The sequence below is a fragment of the Hemiscyllium ocellatum genome, chromosome 20 (assembly GCF_020745735.1).
Source record: "Hemiscyllium ocellatum isolate sHemOce1 chromosome 20, sHemOce1.pat.X.cur, whole genome shotgun sequence".
Lineage (NCBI taxonomy): Eukaryota > Metazoa > Chordata > Chondrichthyes > Orectolobiformes > Hemiscylliidae > Hemiscyllium > Hemiscyllium ocellatum.
In genome coordinates, this window is record NC_083420.1 from 51,640,285 (window position 1) to 51,657,650 (window position 17,366).

The 17,366-nt window shown below is 43.1% G+C and overlaps 2 protein-coding genes across 3 annotated transcripts in view; one reads left to right on the plus strand and one right to left on the minus strand.

Moving 5' to 3' along the window:
* Positions 1-5,452, minus strand: part of chtf18 (CTF18, chromosome transmission fidelity factor 18 homolog (S. cerevisiae)) — a 117,796-nt gene extending 112,344 nt beyond the window's left edge. The window contains exon 1 of the mRNA XM_060840862.1: positions 5,337-5,452. Coding sequence (XP_060696845.1) covers positions 5,337-5,430 — 94 coding nt within the window. The 5' untranslated portion in view covers positions 5,431-5,452. The remainder of the gene's footprint in view (positions 1-5,336) is intronic.
* Positions 5,453-5,621: 169 nt separating this feature from the next.
* rpusd1 (RNA pseudouridine synthase domain containing 1) overlaps positions 5,622-17,366 on the plus strand; it is a 28,435-nt gene continuing 16,690 nt past the window's right edge. Inside the window, exons 1-5 of one of the 2 annotated variants that reach the window (XM_060840355.1) lie at positions 5,622-5,736; positions 8,046-8,251; positions 10,354-10,477; positions 14,020-14,122; positions 17,002-17,103. In XM_060840355.1, coding sequence (XP_060696338.1) covers positions 8,070-8,251; positions 10,354-10,477; positions 14,020-14,122; positions 17,002-17,103 — 511 coding nt within the window. In that variant the 5' untranslated portion in view covers positions 5,622-5,736; positions 8,046-8,069. The remainder of the gene's footprint in view (positions 5,737-8,045; positions 8,252-10,353; positions 10,478-14,019; positions 14,123-17,001; positions 17,104-17,366) is intronic. The other variant, XM_060840357.1, reaches the window with a different exon arrangement.

Below are 17,366 nucleotides of genomic sequence, written 5' to 3' on the forward strand. Positions count from 1 at the left end.
TCACTGTATAAAATTTAGTCTGTGATAGCAAAATAGTGAATGCGATCCTTGTGGTTCATGTTGTCTTGCTAAATCATATACACCTGGTTCAATTTTTGTCAAAAGCAATCTCAGGTCACCACACTGAACAACATCCATGCGATTGCGGGTCTTATCTTGTATTCTGGCGACAACACTGAATCCTTTCTCAACCAAATAAGAGGTAGGAAATGGTAGTGCAAACCACTTAATAGCAGGAAACAACATCAGGTGGCATCTTGAATTCAAAAAAGGGGCCCACCCATTTGCAAAAACCGAATTTTCATTGCAGTGTCATTTTGGAGCTCTATCATTTCTTCCTGAAGGCGAATGTCCATTTCTTCTGCGCATGAGATAAAGGGGTCAGTCAGCCATGTAGGAATCTCCATCTCAATAAGATCAGCAAATCGTATTTTCATATCATCCTGCAGTGCACAAATGTTAACTCAGTAGGTAAGTAATTGATCATCAGTAACATACTCTGCGATATTGTTTAAACTCGGGAACTGGTAAAACGCACGACGACTGATATTCCGATGAAAGAGATCAAGTTTCGCAATAAAAGATGTAACAGCATTCCTTGCTTTTATGAAACTCATTATCTCCTTGTATCTGCATGATCAGCGAATTGCACTTATCGAATATATCCGCGAGATATGCACAGTCGTGTTTTACGGTTTCGGCTTTCGTACAAAGGTTTTCATTATTCCTGTGTAGGAATTTGATGATAGAATCGAACAGTTCATGGAAACGATTGAGGCATTTTCCTTTCGAGAGCCACCTCACTTCTGTATGCAGCAGCAATTGCAGAAATTCATCTTCATTATCTGTAGAGTTGGCGGAGAAGTTGTTCATTCAGAGCATGTCTCTTTATATAATTTACCACATCTATCACCGCTTGTAGAGAATGGTTGAGGGCTTCACTAAGTTTCTTTGCAGCCAGATGCTGCCGATGGATAGTGCAGTGTACTGTGAAAACATGTGGCACTTCTTTCTTTAATAATGCAACAAATCCCCGATGTTGGCCAGTCATAGCACGCGCACCATCCGTAGCACAAGCAACAATGTTTTTGAAGCGAACAGACTTTTTAATCAAAATAATCCTTGACACAGTCGAAGATAGTCTTACCTTTGGTATCTGTCCGTACATCCAGAGCAAAAAGTAGTTCTTCTCGTACTTAATTTTTGCCAATGAAACATACATACCCCAAAAGTAAAGCTTGATTTCCGCATATAGTACTTCATCAATTTGTAAGGCGATTTCTTTCGATATCAAAAGGGAACATAATTTATCCTCAACATTTGAGGCCATTTCATTGATGCGCCTTCTCACGGAATCGTTGCTACAAGGAATATGCTTGATAGTCATTGATGGTTCCTGATGTAGCACAGTTAGTAATACTTCAACAATAGCTGGAAGCACCAACAATTCACCCATGGAATGAGGTTTACCACATTTTGCAATTAGCTTCGCTATGTTGTATGATGCCACAAGGCCATCCACATTTGTGGCTCCCATCTTTGAAAAAGCAATGGAAATCGTTGGTCACTGATTGAATTTATTCTTTAATGTGTGAAAATATGCCAAATCTTTGTCCCTTTTGTCACTGCGTTTCTTTTCCAAATGTTTAATAAGACGGGAAGGCTTCATGGCCTCGTTGGAAAAACTTTGTTCACAGAGCAAGCACAGTAGTAGCTGCTTATTAGATGGAGATTGAATAAAGCCATAATTGCAAATAGTCCATGCTATACTGCCTGCACTTTTTTTTACTAGATGAGGCCATTTTTACACTGTCGCTTGAATACCCTGATGGAATCATGGGTATTACCTTATCACAATAATTTTAAGACGTTCAGACAAGTGGCAAAATTTGATTGGCTAATTCGCTGTAATGTGCATTCATTCTGTCACCCGATAAAACAGTTGAAAAGCTGCATTTCGTCTTTGTAGAAGAGACACGAGTTAGGTGATATTGATCTCGGCAGTAGAATCAGTGCCAACTGCGAACGAGTCCAAATGGTTTGCCATTCTCAGAGAAGACTATCACACCACACGCCTCCATGAGTGCAAGGAAAATAACAGACTCCTGTTATGCGACTATCCATCTGCACACAGCAGTGTCCTTCAAGGACACGGCAGTCTTCCAAGTGATTGGCAAGCTCTCTACAAAGTCGTTCAGTGCCCCCTTACCGCCCTCTTTGACTTCAACGCCCACTGCAGGAAGGCAAACACCCCTCAGGGTGAGAAACACGGTTGTAGAGGCAAATTTGTTTATAGGGTACAGGGTTAGTAAACATAATCAAATCTTTATACTAGGATACAGGCAGCCACCTGGGGTTTACCTGAGGACAGTGAGCAAGCCTCAGGATGTCACTGAAGGAATTCCTCAGTACAGTCTCCTCAGCCAAAACAAGTCAGAAGTGTGATTGTTCAACTATAATTGCACAGCATTCAATACTATTCACAACTCCTTAGATAACCAAACAGCAAGTGTCTGCACACAACAAAACATGGACAACATTCAAGTTTGAGCTGACAAGTGCTGTGTAACCTGCATGCCATTGCCAAAATGTACATCCATATACTTTCTCGCAGTTACTATTTGAATGTCATTCAGCAAATTAATCATAAATTCAGCTTATAAAAATACTGTGACTGCCAAAGTAGGTCAGGGGCCAGGAAGTCTGCAGTGACAACTGTCTCTAATCTCCCAAAAGTGTCCATTAACTAAGAGGCACAGTGTTAGATAATGACCATCTTTAACAAGAGTGAATCCAAACTTTGCTTCCAGACATTCAATGACGTTATATTGCTGAATTTCACATCAACATCACGCGGGGGGGTGGGGGGAGGATGTTGAAGGAGAGCGGAAGCACTGTTGAGAAACTGATCTGAATCATTGTCATTTAGCTACAATCACAAGTCAGAATCTAGGAATCCTACAGTGAATAATTTCTCTTAATCCCCAAAGCCTGATCACCAGCTACAAGGCACAATTCAGGATATGGTGAAATACTCTGCACTTCCTTGAATGAGTCAAAAAGTGTGGAGCTGGAAAAGCACGACAGGCAGCATCAGAGGAGCAGGGGAGTTGGCGTTTTGGGCTTAGTCCCTCATTAGCAAAGTGAAATGGGAATGGGGCTGAGAGATAAATATGGGAATGGTGTTCAGCTCCCTACCTTCTCACCAGCCATATGGTATAAATAGTAGTATAAATTATACGATAAGGGGGAGCTGGGGGCGGTAGGGGAAGAGAGTGGGGAAGGTAGGGGGCTGAACCCCATACTTATCTCTCAGCTCCGTTCCCACTCCACATTCCTGATGAAGGACTTAAACCCGAAACATCGACTCTCCTGCTCCTCAGATGCTGTCTGATCTGTTGTGCTTTTGCAGTTCCGCACTTTTCGACTCTTCTCTCCAGCATCGGCAGTGCTACTTTCTCCTAATTTCTTGGATGAGTACAACTCCAAAACCACAAGAAAGGCATCTGGATGGGTATATAAATAGGAAGGGTTTAGAGGGATATGGACCAAGTGCTGACAAATGGGACTAGATCAGGATATCTTGTTGGCATGGATAAGTTGGATTGAAGGGTCTGTTTCCATGCTGTACATCTCTGCAAGTCTGACTCCAAGAGGAATAACTGAATTTAGTAAAGCTTGGCATCATCCAGAACAGCTTGCCTTATCTCCATCCCATGCATTAACTTAAAACATGAACTTCCTCCACCAAAGATGCACAGTGGTAGCAAATAAGAGTATGTGCCAGATGCACTGCAGCACGGTTCCACAGGTCTTTTGTCTACACCAAAATCCACAATCTCTTCCATTTTTTTTTGGGGGGGGGGCGCAGCTCAGCGGTATGCACTGATGGCTCACAGCCGGGTTTGATTCCACTCTCCAGTGACCGTGCAGAGTTTGTACATTCTCCCCATGTCTGTGTGGGTTTCCACCAGTTACTCCGGGTTCCTCCCACATTCCAAAGATGTACAGATTATGTTAAATTGGTCCAAAGTGTGCAGGGATATGCAGGTGGGTAAGCCATGGGAAGTGTGGGGTTATAAGTTGTAGGGGAGCAGGATACTCATCAGAGGATCAGTGTGGAGGGCTCAATCCTAACACAGAATTTATAGCAAAAATTATAGTGTGATGTAACTGAACTTATACATTGAAAAACTGATTGTCTGTTAAGCCCTTCATCTGTTAGAACATCATGATGGTTTCACTTCTTTCATGTATAAATCACAAAACCTTTTTTAAAAACGGTTGCATTCTCGGGTTAGCTGTTAACAATGGTGATAGCTAGACAATATGCTGAAGGTGTTAGCCCCCTGTATTCTCTGTCTATGCCATGGTGCTTAGATTAGATTACTTACAGTGTGGAAACAGGCCCTTCGGCCCACTGTGCCACCATGCCGCCCACAAATTAGATTGATTCTTATCTTAAAAGTGAGGGGGCACATGGTTAGCACTGCTGCCTCATAGTACCAGAGACCTGGGTTCAATTCCCACCTCAGGCGACTCTCTGTGTGGATTTTGCACATTCTCCCCGTGTCTGTGTGGGTTTCCTCCGGGTGCTCTGGTTTCCTCCCACAATCCAAGGATGTGCAGGTTAGGTGAATTGGCCATGCTAAATTGCCCGTAGTGTTAGGTGAAGGGGTAAATGTAGGGGAATGGGTCTGGGCGATTTGCGCTTCGGCGGGTCAGTGTGGACATGTTGGGCCGAAGGGCCTGTTTCCACACTGTAAATAATCTAATCTAATCTGATTCCTGATGAAGGACTTATGCTCGAAACGTCAAATTCTCTATTCCTGAGATGCTGCCTGGCCTGCTGTGCTTTGACCAGCAACACATTTGCAGCTGTGATCTCCAGCATCTGCAGACCTCATTTTTTACTCGAATAATCTAATCTAAACAACATGACACAGACAGAGAACACCTTCAACATATTGTCTAGCTATCACCATTGTTAACAGCTAACCCGAGAATGCAACTTAACAGACAATTAATTTTTCAATGTGTAATATCACACTGTAATTTTTGCTATAAATCCTGTGCGTTAGGATTGAGCCCCCCCCCCCAACCACCTCCGAAAGCTAGTGTGCTTCCAATTAAACCTGTTGGGCTATAACCTGGTGTTGTGTGATTTTTAACGTTGCACACCCCAGTCCAACACCGGCCTCTCCACATCACATCAACTGGACAGAGAGTGAGAGTGAGGAAACAGACGGCAGCGCCGCTCTCCCGGTCGGGCCGGGGTCGGTGAATGGCCCGATCCAGGCTGGGGGGGAGGGGGGATGGGGGACGGCTCACTTTACCCCGAGTTTGTCGACTGATTTCGGACAGAACTTCCAGTTCGTCGGCGAACTGCCTCTCGAAGCGATCCTCCTCGCCCTCCCAGTCTCCGTCCATCTCCCCTAACCAACACAAACTTGCCGCCAAACCGAGCCCGTAACCACATCCGGGGGAGGGGTCACCGTGACGTCATGGACACCCACCCCCAACCGCCATCGGTCCAAGCGGCTGTCCATCACAGCCGTGGGACCGAAGCCTCTCTTTGATTGGCTGTCTCCAGATGGGGGTGGGGCTTGGGATGTCCAGGACTGCAATGTTGTGGGGGCCTGAGAGGAGGAGGTGGTGGAGGCCTCTGCCAGATAAATGGGTACACTAGGCCCAGGGCGTCACATTTCAGACTGAAGGGGCCCTTGTGTGTTTCAGGTAGGTTTTATTATAGATGAGCCTTCCTAGAGCTTTGGACTCAAGCAACTGAACTAAAGCCAAAAGCAGAACACTGAGGATGCTGGCAATCTGCAGTACAAGCAGAAAGTGATGGGGAAACTCAGCATCTGTGGACAGACAGGACAAAAGAAACAAGACTTAGCATTTCTAGTCCGTTGTGAGTGTTCCTCAGAACAGCTGGAAGTCTGCCCACTGATGCTGGGGCAGGAGCAGTCATGGACAGCCAAAAGGCCAAATGTGAAGGAGGTCAGTTAATCCTGGAGGGGTGCAGGAGTCTGAAAGCCAGGTGCAAATGTTAAAGATCGAATGGTTTTACATGAGTTAGAAAATGAACGACACCGTTTTAGATGAAATGAAAACTGGAAGTGCTGGAAAAGCTCAGCAGGTCTGGTAAAGTCTGTGGAGAGAAATCAAGAGTTAATGTTCCCATTCCAGTGATCCTTTTTCAGAACAGAGGCTGAAACAACTGTGGTTGCTGTTAATCATAAAAACAAAAACCGACATTGTTGGAAAAGCTCAGCAGATCTGGCAGTATATATGGAGAGAAATGAGAGTTAATGTTTTGGATCAGGTGAGTTTTCCTCAGGAGGGGTCAGCTGATCTGAACTTGTTTGAGGAAAGGCCACCTGACCCAAAACGGTAACTGATTTCTCTCTGCAAATGTTGCCAGACCTGCTGAGCTTTTCCAGCAATTTTTGTTTTGCTTTCTTCAGAACCGTTTTAGATGAGTCGTGTGGACCATAAGATATAACAGCAGAAATATGCCATTTAATCCATCTGTACTGCCATTCAATGAGATCATGGCTGATCCAATCATCCTCAACTCCACTTTCCTGCCTTTCCCCACAACCTTTAATTTCCTTACTGATTAAAAGTCTGTCACTCTCAACCTTGAATTTATCTAAAGATCCAGTTATGATAGCCTTTACTGGTAAACAATACACTAGATTCCCAACCTTCTGAGAAATTAAATTCTTCCCCATTTCTGTTCCAAATATGTAACCCCTTACTCTGAGACTATGCCCTATGGTCCATGACTCTCCCACAAGGGGAAATGACATCTCTACATCTAGCCTGGGAATCTAGAATGTTTTAATAAAGTCACCTCTTATTCTTCTAAACGCTTGTTTAGAAATGTCTTCTAATCACACATGACACTCTGGTAAACGCATGCAAAATCTGGAGGGACTGGTTAGCTTCAACAGGGGCACTCCTTTACATCCCAATAGATGAGGTTGATCTTTGGATTTCTGTTAACCCTTTCAAGGCATGAACTGTACTACACAGCATATGCACTCAACAAAGGCTCACAGGTTGTGAATGTCATCTTTGAAGTATTGTCTGTAGGTATTGCTGGAATAAATTGCTCCAATGTACAGAACTGTGAACCCCCTAAATAGAAGGGTTGAGTTCTAGTCACTGAACTTCAGAAAAGATGTTCAGAAGAGATATTTGGAGAGTGTATAAGGTAGGATTCTGATGAGGGAAGCATTTGTCGTCATCGAGTGTAGACGTACCAGAGGCATTGCTGAAGGTATCATAGCGGATGAAGGATCTGAGTGATGTTATGGAGGTAGATTATTTCTGGTAGTGAAAAAGGGTATGGGGTCAGAAGATTGGCTCAGGGTCCACTTAAGTTTGTGTTACTGGCTAGGGACAGGATGGCATCAATGGGAATGGTGTTCATTACAGTTGTATGGAGTGCAAAGACAGTGGCTGTATCCTACCCACTATACATTTGGAGAAAATTTCAACTGTCACTACACCAGCACTGGCTGCCAAAACTGTACAGCAACCTAGAATGTGTATGTAGGGGTCAAACAGACCACTCATAGGCATCATTCCCTTAATGTGATACATTAGTGTTACCAGATTTTCAAAAATCAAAACCAAGCCACATTGAAAAGTGGGATTGTCTGATGATTGACTGACCAATGGTAGGAATCTGGTCGAGGGACATTTGAAATTTCACATGAATGACATCTCCCAGCAGTTATCCAGCCAGAGCTGAGGCAGTGTGGGGAAGGATACAGATCTGCTACATGTGATGCAATGTCATTGGTGTTCACAGAACCAAAGCTGAAATTTCACACATTTCCTCCCATAAGCTTACTAAAAAGATACAGGAGTCAGCCATCAAGACTGCTTCACCATTCAACTAGATCGTGGCTGATCTATTTTCAGATTTTCTAACAGCTGCAGTCTTTTATTTCTGCATTAAAGTTAACAGTCCCCCTTGTATTAAACTAGCGGAGCCTTATTTTCAGTTTTTTTTTGTCTTCCCTTAGATAGATGTGACATGGCTCGGTGATATGGAGACTGCCAGAATAGACAACCTGTGCATTCTATACCAGAGCTCAGATTTCTTGGTAGTGAACAAGCACTGGGATATTCGCATTGATAGTAAGATGTGGTATGAGAACCTAACTGTCCAGTCTCAGTTGAAGCACCGGTTTCCTGAGCTTGTTGACCCAGATACTTACTATGGCTTTAGGTGAGTATTTTATGTCACTTAAATTGTGCTATTAGAGTTCATGATATGTTCCTGTGCTCTGAATTTGTCCCATGCAAGGAACTTAAAGAAACTGTCACTTATATAGTGAATCACAGAGTACTGGCACAGTACTCAGGAAGGAGAGAGCTGTTCCTTTGGGAGCAGCTTTACTTAAAACAAAACTGAGGCTCAAGTTCTAACGAATCGTACAACTAGAGGTTGTGAAGCAAACCTTTTATTAACCAGCACCTTTGGGACTAGGAGTATACCGGTTGATCAAATATTCTGAATAACCAAGAGGTGTGCATAGCCGCAGTAAACCCTGACCAAGTGAAGCTTCATGACATAAAATCGCTCAGAAAATATATGTAATAACATCAACGCATCTTCTGAAATCAATATAAAAACACACAGTAAGTAATAGAAGTGTAATGCAGTGGATAAGCATTGCACAGATATACTTTATTTACAGCATAAATACTCAAACATTGCAAAGATTGTATTATTTGAGGTATATAACTTTACTCAAGAGTGCTAGTTGATGTGGTGCCAGTTAATTCACATGGAATTGGAGCCTGGATCTGTAGAGCTTCAGATGAGATGACATCTCTTCCCATCCTCTGTAGGTAGTTACGTTCAATAAAACCTTTTGCTGTTCACACAGAAGAGTGCAATTGTTGGCAGGCCAGAAACACTAGCTCCCCCAAACCTTTGTAGATTTGTTGACTGGGTTTCTGCCTAAACAGGTTATAAATATTATAATGTTACTTTGCAAAAAAAAATCCATTTTTAGTAGATCAAATGAGTTTAAAAGCCAGTCTCTTAGTAACTTTACAGTTGGTGTTTATTTTAAACTTGCAACTTCTTTGTCAGAATTTCAACAAGACCTGGAATTTCTATATTAACTTTCACTGTCCAATATGTAAGTAATTCGATTGTATGTTGAAGAATACATTAGAGAACCAATGAAGGAATATTTAATATGAAAGATGCAAGTTGTTGTAGTACATGCTATCAGGGTCACTGTTTGCTTAGTTGAGACAGCAGAATAGACAAATATTCCGTGCTAAATGGGTTTGACAGGCCTTGGTACAGCAGTCTTGAGATTTCCTGGATTTATTTAGTAAACCGTACAGATCTGAAACTTACTCCATTCTGAGGAAGCTCCATCTCATTAGAAACATGATATTGGGTCTCTGTAACTCTGGAGGGGGTTTCATCAAAGTTGCTGACTTTAAAGAGGAAGGAAAGGAAACTGGGGAGGGGGAGACTGACCATCCTTGCTGTTAGCAATCCATTTTATTTTTCTCTCATTGTTGCTCTATCAGGCAACTCCTGAAGTATGTCATATGTCTGGCTGCTCTATCTTTCCAATCTGGATAGTTACAGACAACTGTTTAAAAATATTGCAACTTCTCATACAAGTGTAGTTTAAAACCAAAAGTATGAGTTCCTTGACCCATGATGTCATTGTTAATGGTAATTTGCCTTTAGGCAATTTTGATAAATCCACATTGGTTTTCCTAAACTTGCCATAATCCATGCTCAGTTGTTTACTACAGCCATTTTAGATCCATGTTTGTTCATTTTTAAAACTATTTTAATCTATGAAGGTCTTGGGTATTAAAATCAGTTGGTGACAATTCAGAGTCCATTCATTACTACTGTTATGACAGTATCTTTGCATAAAAGAGACGGAGAATGGAATTGGTGGTACCAACTGTCCAAGTCTCTAGATGTAAACTGATAACCCAAGATTTGGTTATGGTAATTAATTAATTTCATATTTTATTCGTCATTGTGTGTAATGTAAGAGGCTTGTGTTGGATGAGAGATCTAGATGACAAAGGATTTCCTGCTAACAGCAGTGCCGTTACCTTTTCGCCAGGTCTTTTGTTGCACATCAGAAACAACAGAATTCAACTTAGTAATCATGATGGTGATCTGACTTTCAGCTCATACACAAAAAGGCACGCATATACCATTGTCTCAATGTGTAATCTTGACAGATTATGGGTGCCATCTGAAGTCTGGTTCATTCATGCAAGGCAAGGGGCATTTGTGCTGTGATTCCCATCACGTTTTTTCATGTTTCTGAACAGATTTTGCCATCAGCTTGACTTTTCCACCAGTGGGGCACTGTGTATTGCTCTCAGTAAGCTGGCAGCTGCCAAGGCCTATCGGTGTTTCAGAGACCGTCTGGTTACCAAGGTTTACCTGGCTCTGGTATGCATTTTTTTGAATTGTTTAACTGTTTGCGTGCGTATTCATTTTGTGCAACATTCCTTTGCAGTACCAATCAAACCCGACAATGCTCTGAAGTCATTGGGGTAAAAACTTCTTTGAGGCGGTCACCTTATAAGATGGTGTCAATTCTGCAGCATATCCATTTCCAGTGTTCACTTCAATATTTTCATTCTTGAGTTTGATAGAATGGAATGTTGAGCATGCCAGGTAAGTAGAGAGCTACTATCAGACTGCCCAAAACAAATTTCTAGCCCGCTTTGACTATAAAATTTGACTCTAATCCTTTAGTTAAACTTGAGTGATTTTCTATTTTAATTTTGAATGTCTGAAATGGCGGTACCTTGTGCTCTGTTTACCCAGTCACCACATCATCCCATTTCTAAGTTAAGGCACAGAAGTGAAGTGTGCTGCTATTTGATTTCTATTCCTTGCAAGAATTCACTATCCATGGCTCTGCCTGGACATTACCGGTGCTGAATATTTGGATGAGTACATGGATAGCCACTTCTCATTCCCTCATGGTATCCACCCATACCCAAATGGTCCAGTCTTGTATATGGAATAGAAATGTCGAGTTGTACAGGATGGAACAGACCCCTCAGTCCAACTCGTCCATGCCAACAGCTATCCTAAATTAATCTAGTCCCATTTGCCAGCATTTGGCCCACATCTCTCTCAGCCTTTCCTATTCATGTACCCATCCAGATGCCTTTTAAATGACACAATTGTACCTGCATCTACCACCTCTTTTGGCAGCTCGTTCCACACACGCTCCATGGTCTGCATGAAAAGGCTACGAGGAGGTTGAACAGTTCAACAACTTCACCAACACATTCCACCCAACCTTAAGTTCACCTGGACCATCTCTGACGCCTCCCTCCTCTCCTGGACCTCTCCATCTCCATCAATGATGACCGACTCAATACTGACATTTTTTACAAACCCACTGACTCCCACAGCTACCTGGGTTGCACCTCCTCCCACCCTACCTCCTGCAAAAATGCTATCCCGTATTCCCAATTCCTGTGCTGCATCTGCTCCTAGGAGGACCAGTTCCACCACAGAACACACCAGATGGCCTCCTTCCTTAAAGACCGTAATTTCCCCTCCCACATGGTTGAAGATGCCCTCCAACGCATCTCATCCACTTCCCACACCTCCGCCCTCGAACCCCACCCATCCAACTGCAATAAGAACAGAAACCCCAGGTCCTCACCTTCCACTCCACCAACCTCCGCATAAATTGCATCTTCCACTGACATTTCCGCCACCTACAAATGGACCCCACCACCAGGGATATATTTCCCTCCCCACTCCCATCCGCTTTCTGCAAAGACCATTCCCTCCGCAATTACCTGGTCAGGTCCATGCTCCCTAACAGCCCACCCTTCCCTCCTGGCACCTTCCCCTGCTTCCACAGGAATTGCTAAACCTGTGCCCACACCTCCGATCATGGCCCCAAAGGAGCCTTCCACATCCATCAAAGTTTTACCTGCACTTCCACACATGTAATTTATTGTATCCGTTGCTCCCGATGCGGTCTCCTCTACATTGGGGATACTGGACACCTTCTTGCTTCAGAGGACATCTCCTGGACTCCTGCACCAATCAACCCCACTGCCCCGTGGCCGAACATTTCAACTCCTCCTTCTAGTATGCCAAGGACACACAGGTTCTGGGCCTCTTCCATTGCCACTCCCTCACCACCTGACGCGTGGAGGAAGAAAGCCTCATCTTCTGCCTCGGAACCCTTCAACCCCATGGCATCAAGGTGGAATTCACCAGTTTCCTCATTTCCCGTCCCCCCAACTTACCCCAGTTCTAACCTTCCAGCTCAGCACTGTGCCCATGACCTGTCCCACCTGTCAATCTTCTTTCCCACCTATCTGCACCACTCTCCTCTCTGACCTACCCCCTTCACCCCCCACTTCCATCCACCTATTGCACTCTCAGCTACCTTCTCCCAGCACCCACCCCCCACCCATTTATCTCTCCACCCCCAAGGCTCCCAGCTTCACTTCTGATGAAGGGCTCCGGCCCAAAACATCAATTCTCCTCCTCTGATGTTGCCTGACCTGCTGTGCTTTTCCAGCACCACACTCTTGACTCTGATCTCCAGCATCTGCAGCCTTCACTTTTTCCCTATGAAAAGCTACCCTCAGTTCCTTTTAAATCTTTCTCCTCTCATCTTAAATCTAATCCTCTAGTTTTGGGCTCCCTTCCGCTGAGGAAAAATATCTTGGCTGTTCACCCAATGCATGCCCCTCATGATTTTATAAACCTCTATAAGTCGCTCCTCAGCTTCTGCACACCGGGGGAGGAAAGCCCCAGCTTATTCGGCCTCTCCCTATAGCTCGAACCCTCCATTTCTGGCAACATCTCTGTCAATCTTTTCTGACCCCTTTCAAGTTTAACAACATTCGTTCTTTAGTAGTGACATAAGTGCAATACTGGTGAGCTGCTGGTGTCTGGACCACCATTCTGATTAGAAACAGTGAATAAAATAGAAAATGATAATAGGAGGTAATTTTCTCTGGTTCCCATGTCATGTTGATGTAATCAAAATGACAGCTATGTTTTTCTGAATGGCTGAGGTACTTACTCCCTGCCATTAGGTGGCAGTGTAGCATTAGAGTTACAGCTATCAAAGTCAGAGTAACAGCAACGGCATGAGCTGATCCTCATTGTTTCATGAAATAAATTGTTATAAAAATGAGGTTGTTCCCTCTTATTTAGATTAGATTAAATACTCTACAGTGCGGAAACAGGCCATTCGGCCCAACAAGTCCACACTGACCCTCCAAAGAGTAACCCACCCAGACCCATTTCCCTCTGACTAATGCACCTAACACTGTGGGCAATTTAGCCTGGCCAGTCCACCTGATCTGCACATCTTTGGATCCTCAAATGATAAATCTGCTTGTATTTCTAATCCTTTGTTACACACCCTGAAGCTGAAGGGAGAATGAAATGATTATATTCCTTTGTCATACGTGTTCCATTTGATTTTTAGTGGCAATTAACAGATGACTCAGCATATGTAAAGTTAGCATGTCAGGAACTACTGTTTGTCCATTAGGGTTCATAGTCTACTAATTATTCATAACCTAAAACTTCAAAAATTTGAGGGTAGTAGTATTCAAATAAGTTAATTAGTTTCCAATAAATTTCATGAATATCCTCAGAGTCCACTGTTGCTTTTATTAAAGGGGACTGGTTAGCTGGGTTGGCTGGATGGCTGGTTGGTGATGCAAAGTGGGAAAAAAACAGCATGGGTTCAATTCCTGCAATGGCTGAGGTTACATGTAGGACTCTCCTCAACCTCCCACTCACCTAAGTCTTGGTTACCCTCGGGTTAAACCACCACCAATCGTCCTTCCTTTTGAGGGACCAATCCTCTGTCCATCTGGGGGCAACGGTGAGACATTTGGAAAGTTCAAAATGAAACTGGGTCTGAAGAAGGCACGCATCACGAGACATTATTGCCTCAACATTAAACCTAATGCTAAATGTTGTTACAGGTCAGAGGTCATGTTGCTGTGACGAGGATGCTAATTAAGCGTGCAATTGGTAAAAATACAAATGAAGGAATGACGCACATGATGTGCACTGAAGAAACCCAAGGTAAAGTAGATAATTACAGCTACTCCAGAATGTATTAGCTGCTGATAAATACTGAACATAATAAATAGACAGGGCTGTAAAGACATGGGAGAAAGGTTAGCATTAACTATAGGACAGTTTCTCATTGGACTTTCTTTGGACACAAATTTAGGGAGATAAAAGTGGAACCTTTGCTTTATGATTTGGAGGAGCTGGTGTTGGACTCATAAAGTCATAGAGATGTACAGCATGGAAACAAACCCTTCGGTCTAACCCGTCCACACCTACTAGATATCCCAACCCAATCTAGTCCCACCTGCCAGCACCTGACCCATATTCCTCCAAACCCTTCCTATTCATATACCCATCCATACGCCTCTTAAATGTTGCAATTCTACCAGCCTCCACCACTTTCTCTGGCAGCTCATTCCATATGCGTACCACCCTTTGCGTGAAAAAGTTACCCCTTAGGTCTCTTTTATATCTTTCTCCTCTCACCCTAAACTTGTGCCCTCTAGTTCTGGACTCCCCGACCCCAGGGAAAAGGCCTTGTCTATTTACCTCATCCATGCCCGTCGTAATTATGTAAACCTCTATACGGTCACCCCTCGGCCTCCAACACTTCAGGGAAAACAACCTCAGCCTGTTCAGCCTCTCCCTATAGCTCAAATCCTCCAACCCTGGCAATATCCTTGCAAATCTTTTCTGAACCCTTTCAAGTTTCACAACATCTTCGCGATAGGAAGAAGACCAGAATTGCATGCAATATTCCAACAGTGGCCTAACCAATGTCCTGTACAGCCGCAACATGACCTCCCAACTCCTGTACTCAATACTCTGACCAATAAAAGAAAGCATACCAAAAACCTTCTTCACTATCCTATCTACCTGCGACTCCACTTTCAAGGAACTATGAACCTGCACTCCAAGGTCTCTTTGTTCAACAACACTCCCTAGGACCTTACCATTAAGTGTATAAGTCCTGCTAAGATTTGCTTTCCCAAAATGCAGCACCTCGCATTTATCTGAATTAAACTCCATCTGCCACTTCTCAGTCCATTGGCTCATCTGATCAAGATCCTGTTGTAATCTGAGGTATCCCTCTTCGCTGTCGACTACACCACCAATTTTGGTGTCATCTGCAAACTTACTAACTGTATCTCTTATGCTCGCATCCAAATCATTTATGTAAACGACAAAAAATAGAGGACCCAGCACCGATCCTTGTGGCACTCCACTGGTCACAGGCCTCCAGTCTGAAAAACAATCCTCCACCACCACTCCCTTTCTTCTACCTTTGAGTCAGTTCTGTATCTAAATGGCTAGTTCTCACTGTATTCTGTGAGATCTAACCTTGCTAACCAGTCTCCCATGGGGAACCTTGTCGAACGCCTTACTGAAGTCCATATAGATCACATCTACTGCTCTTCCCTCATCAATCCTCTTTGTTACTTCTTCAAAAAACTCAATCAAGTTTGTGAGACATGATTTCCCACGCACAAAGCCATGTTTACTATCCCTAATCAGTCCTTGCCTTTCCAAATACATGTACATCCTGTCCCTCAGGATTCCCTCCAACAACTTGCCCACCACCAATGTCAGGCTCACTGGTCTGTAGTTCCCTGGCTTGTCCTTACCACCCTTCTTAAACAGTGGCACCATGCTAGCAAACCTCCAGTCTCCCAGTACCTCACCTGTGACTATCGATGATACAAATATCTCAGCAAGAGGCCCAGCAATCACTTCTCTAGCTTCCCACACTGGAGTGGACAAAGTTAAAAATCTCACAACACCAGGTTATAATCCAACAGGTTTATTTGGAAACTGTTAGCTTTCAGAGTGCTGTACCTTCATCACGTGGTTATGGAGCAGGATCATCCAACACAGAATTTATAGCCAAAGGTTACAGTGTCACGTGGCTGAAATATATTAAACAAACTTAGTTTAAGTCTTTCATTTTTAGAATGGTTTTGCCAGCTTTGTTTGAATGCATTGAGCCATATTGAAGGAATAGAGAAATGTGCTGAGTAAAAACATTGGAATTTAAATAACATAAGCAGACAGAATGATTGTGCTAATATAATAACCACAGAATTAGACCATTTGGCTCTCCAGGCCTGCTCCATCATTCAATAAAATTGTTGCTGATCTTCTACCTCAATTTCACCTTCCTACATTATTCCCATATATGCAAGACCATGAGAAATAGGAGCAGGAGTTAACCAAATGACCTATTGAGCCTGGTCCATCATCTTCTATCATCATGCTAATATAGGCTTCAACTCCACCTTCCAGCCCACTGTCCATATTCCTTGATTCACATAGAGGTAAAAACTCTATCGCCACAAAAAACGTATTCAACAATGAGCATCTACAACCTTATGTGGTAAATTCACAGCTGTTTGTTTCTCCTAATCTCAGTCCTAAATGACTCTTTCCTTATCATAAAACTTTCCCCATATTTTCAATTCTCTAGCCAACAGAAACAACCTCTCAGTGTCTGCCCTATCAAGTCCCTTTCAGAATCTCGTATATTTCAATGAGATCAACTCTAACGCTTCTAAACTCCAGAGAATAGCGACCCAATTTACTCAATATCCTTTTCATAGGATAATTTCCTCATCCCAGTGACCAATTTAGTAGAGATAGTGATGGAGAGACAAGCCAGACTTGAAGGAAGAGAGAGGTTGCTTGTCAGACAATAGAATTAATAGTGAAATCTGTAAACAGATTCCCAAAATTAGCACAGCCAGTTTTCAGAGTGTAAATAATTGGGGCCTTGCTGTTTGGTTTGTATTAATTCATAAGGATAACTAAATTGAATGTGTAAATCAAAAAGTATCTGATGTGAATTTATCCAGAGGAAGCTTATATATTTCTTCTGTTCTGATATTATAAAGGTTGTCAAAACCCTAAACCATCTCAGACAGAGATGGTTGTCCTGGCAAGAGGTTTTTACAGTGGAGATCCAGTTACTAAAGTACTCCTGCAGCCTTTAACAGGTTAGTCAAACTCTAAAACTCTCAATAAAATCTGAAAGGACTGTGGATGCTGGAAAACAAAAACAAAACCAGAAATTGCTAGAAAAGCCCAGCAAGTCTGGCAGAATCTGTGGAGAGAAATCAGAGTTAACAATTCGGGTCAGTGACCCTTCTTCAGAGCTGTAAAACACTGGCTCTGTTTATTAAATGAAATGTGCTGTAAATGTGATTAACTTGACCCAGTCTTAGCAATCTCAGTGCCACTGGTTTTGGTAGTTGAGGTC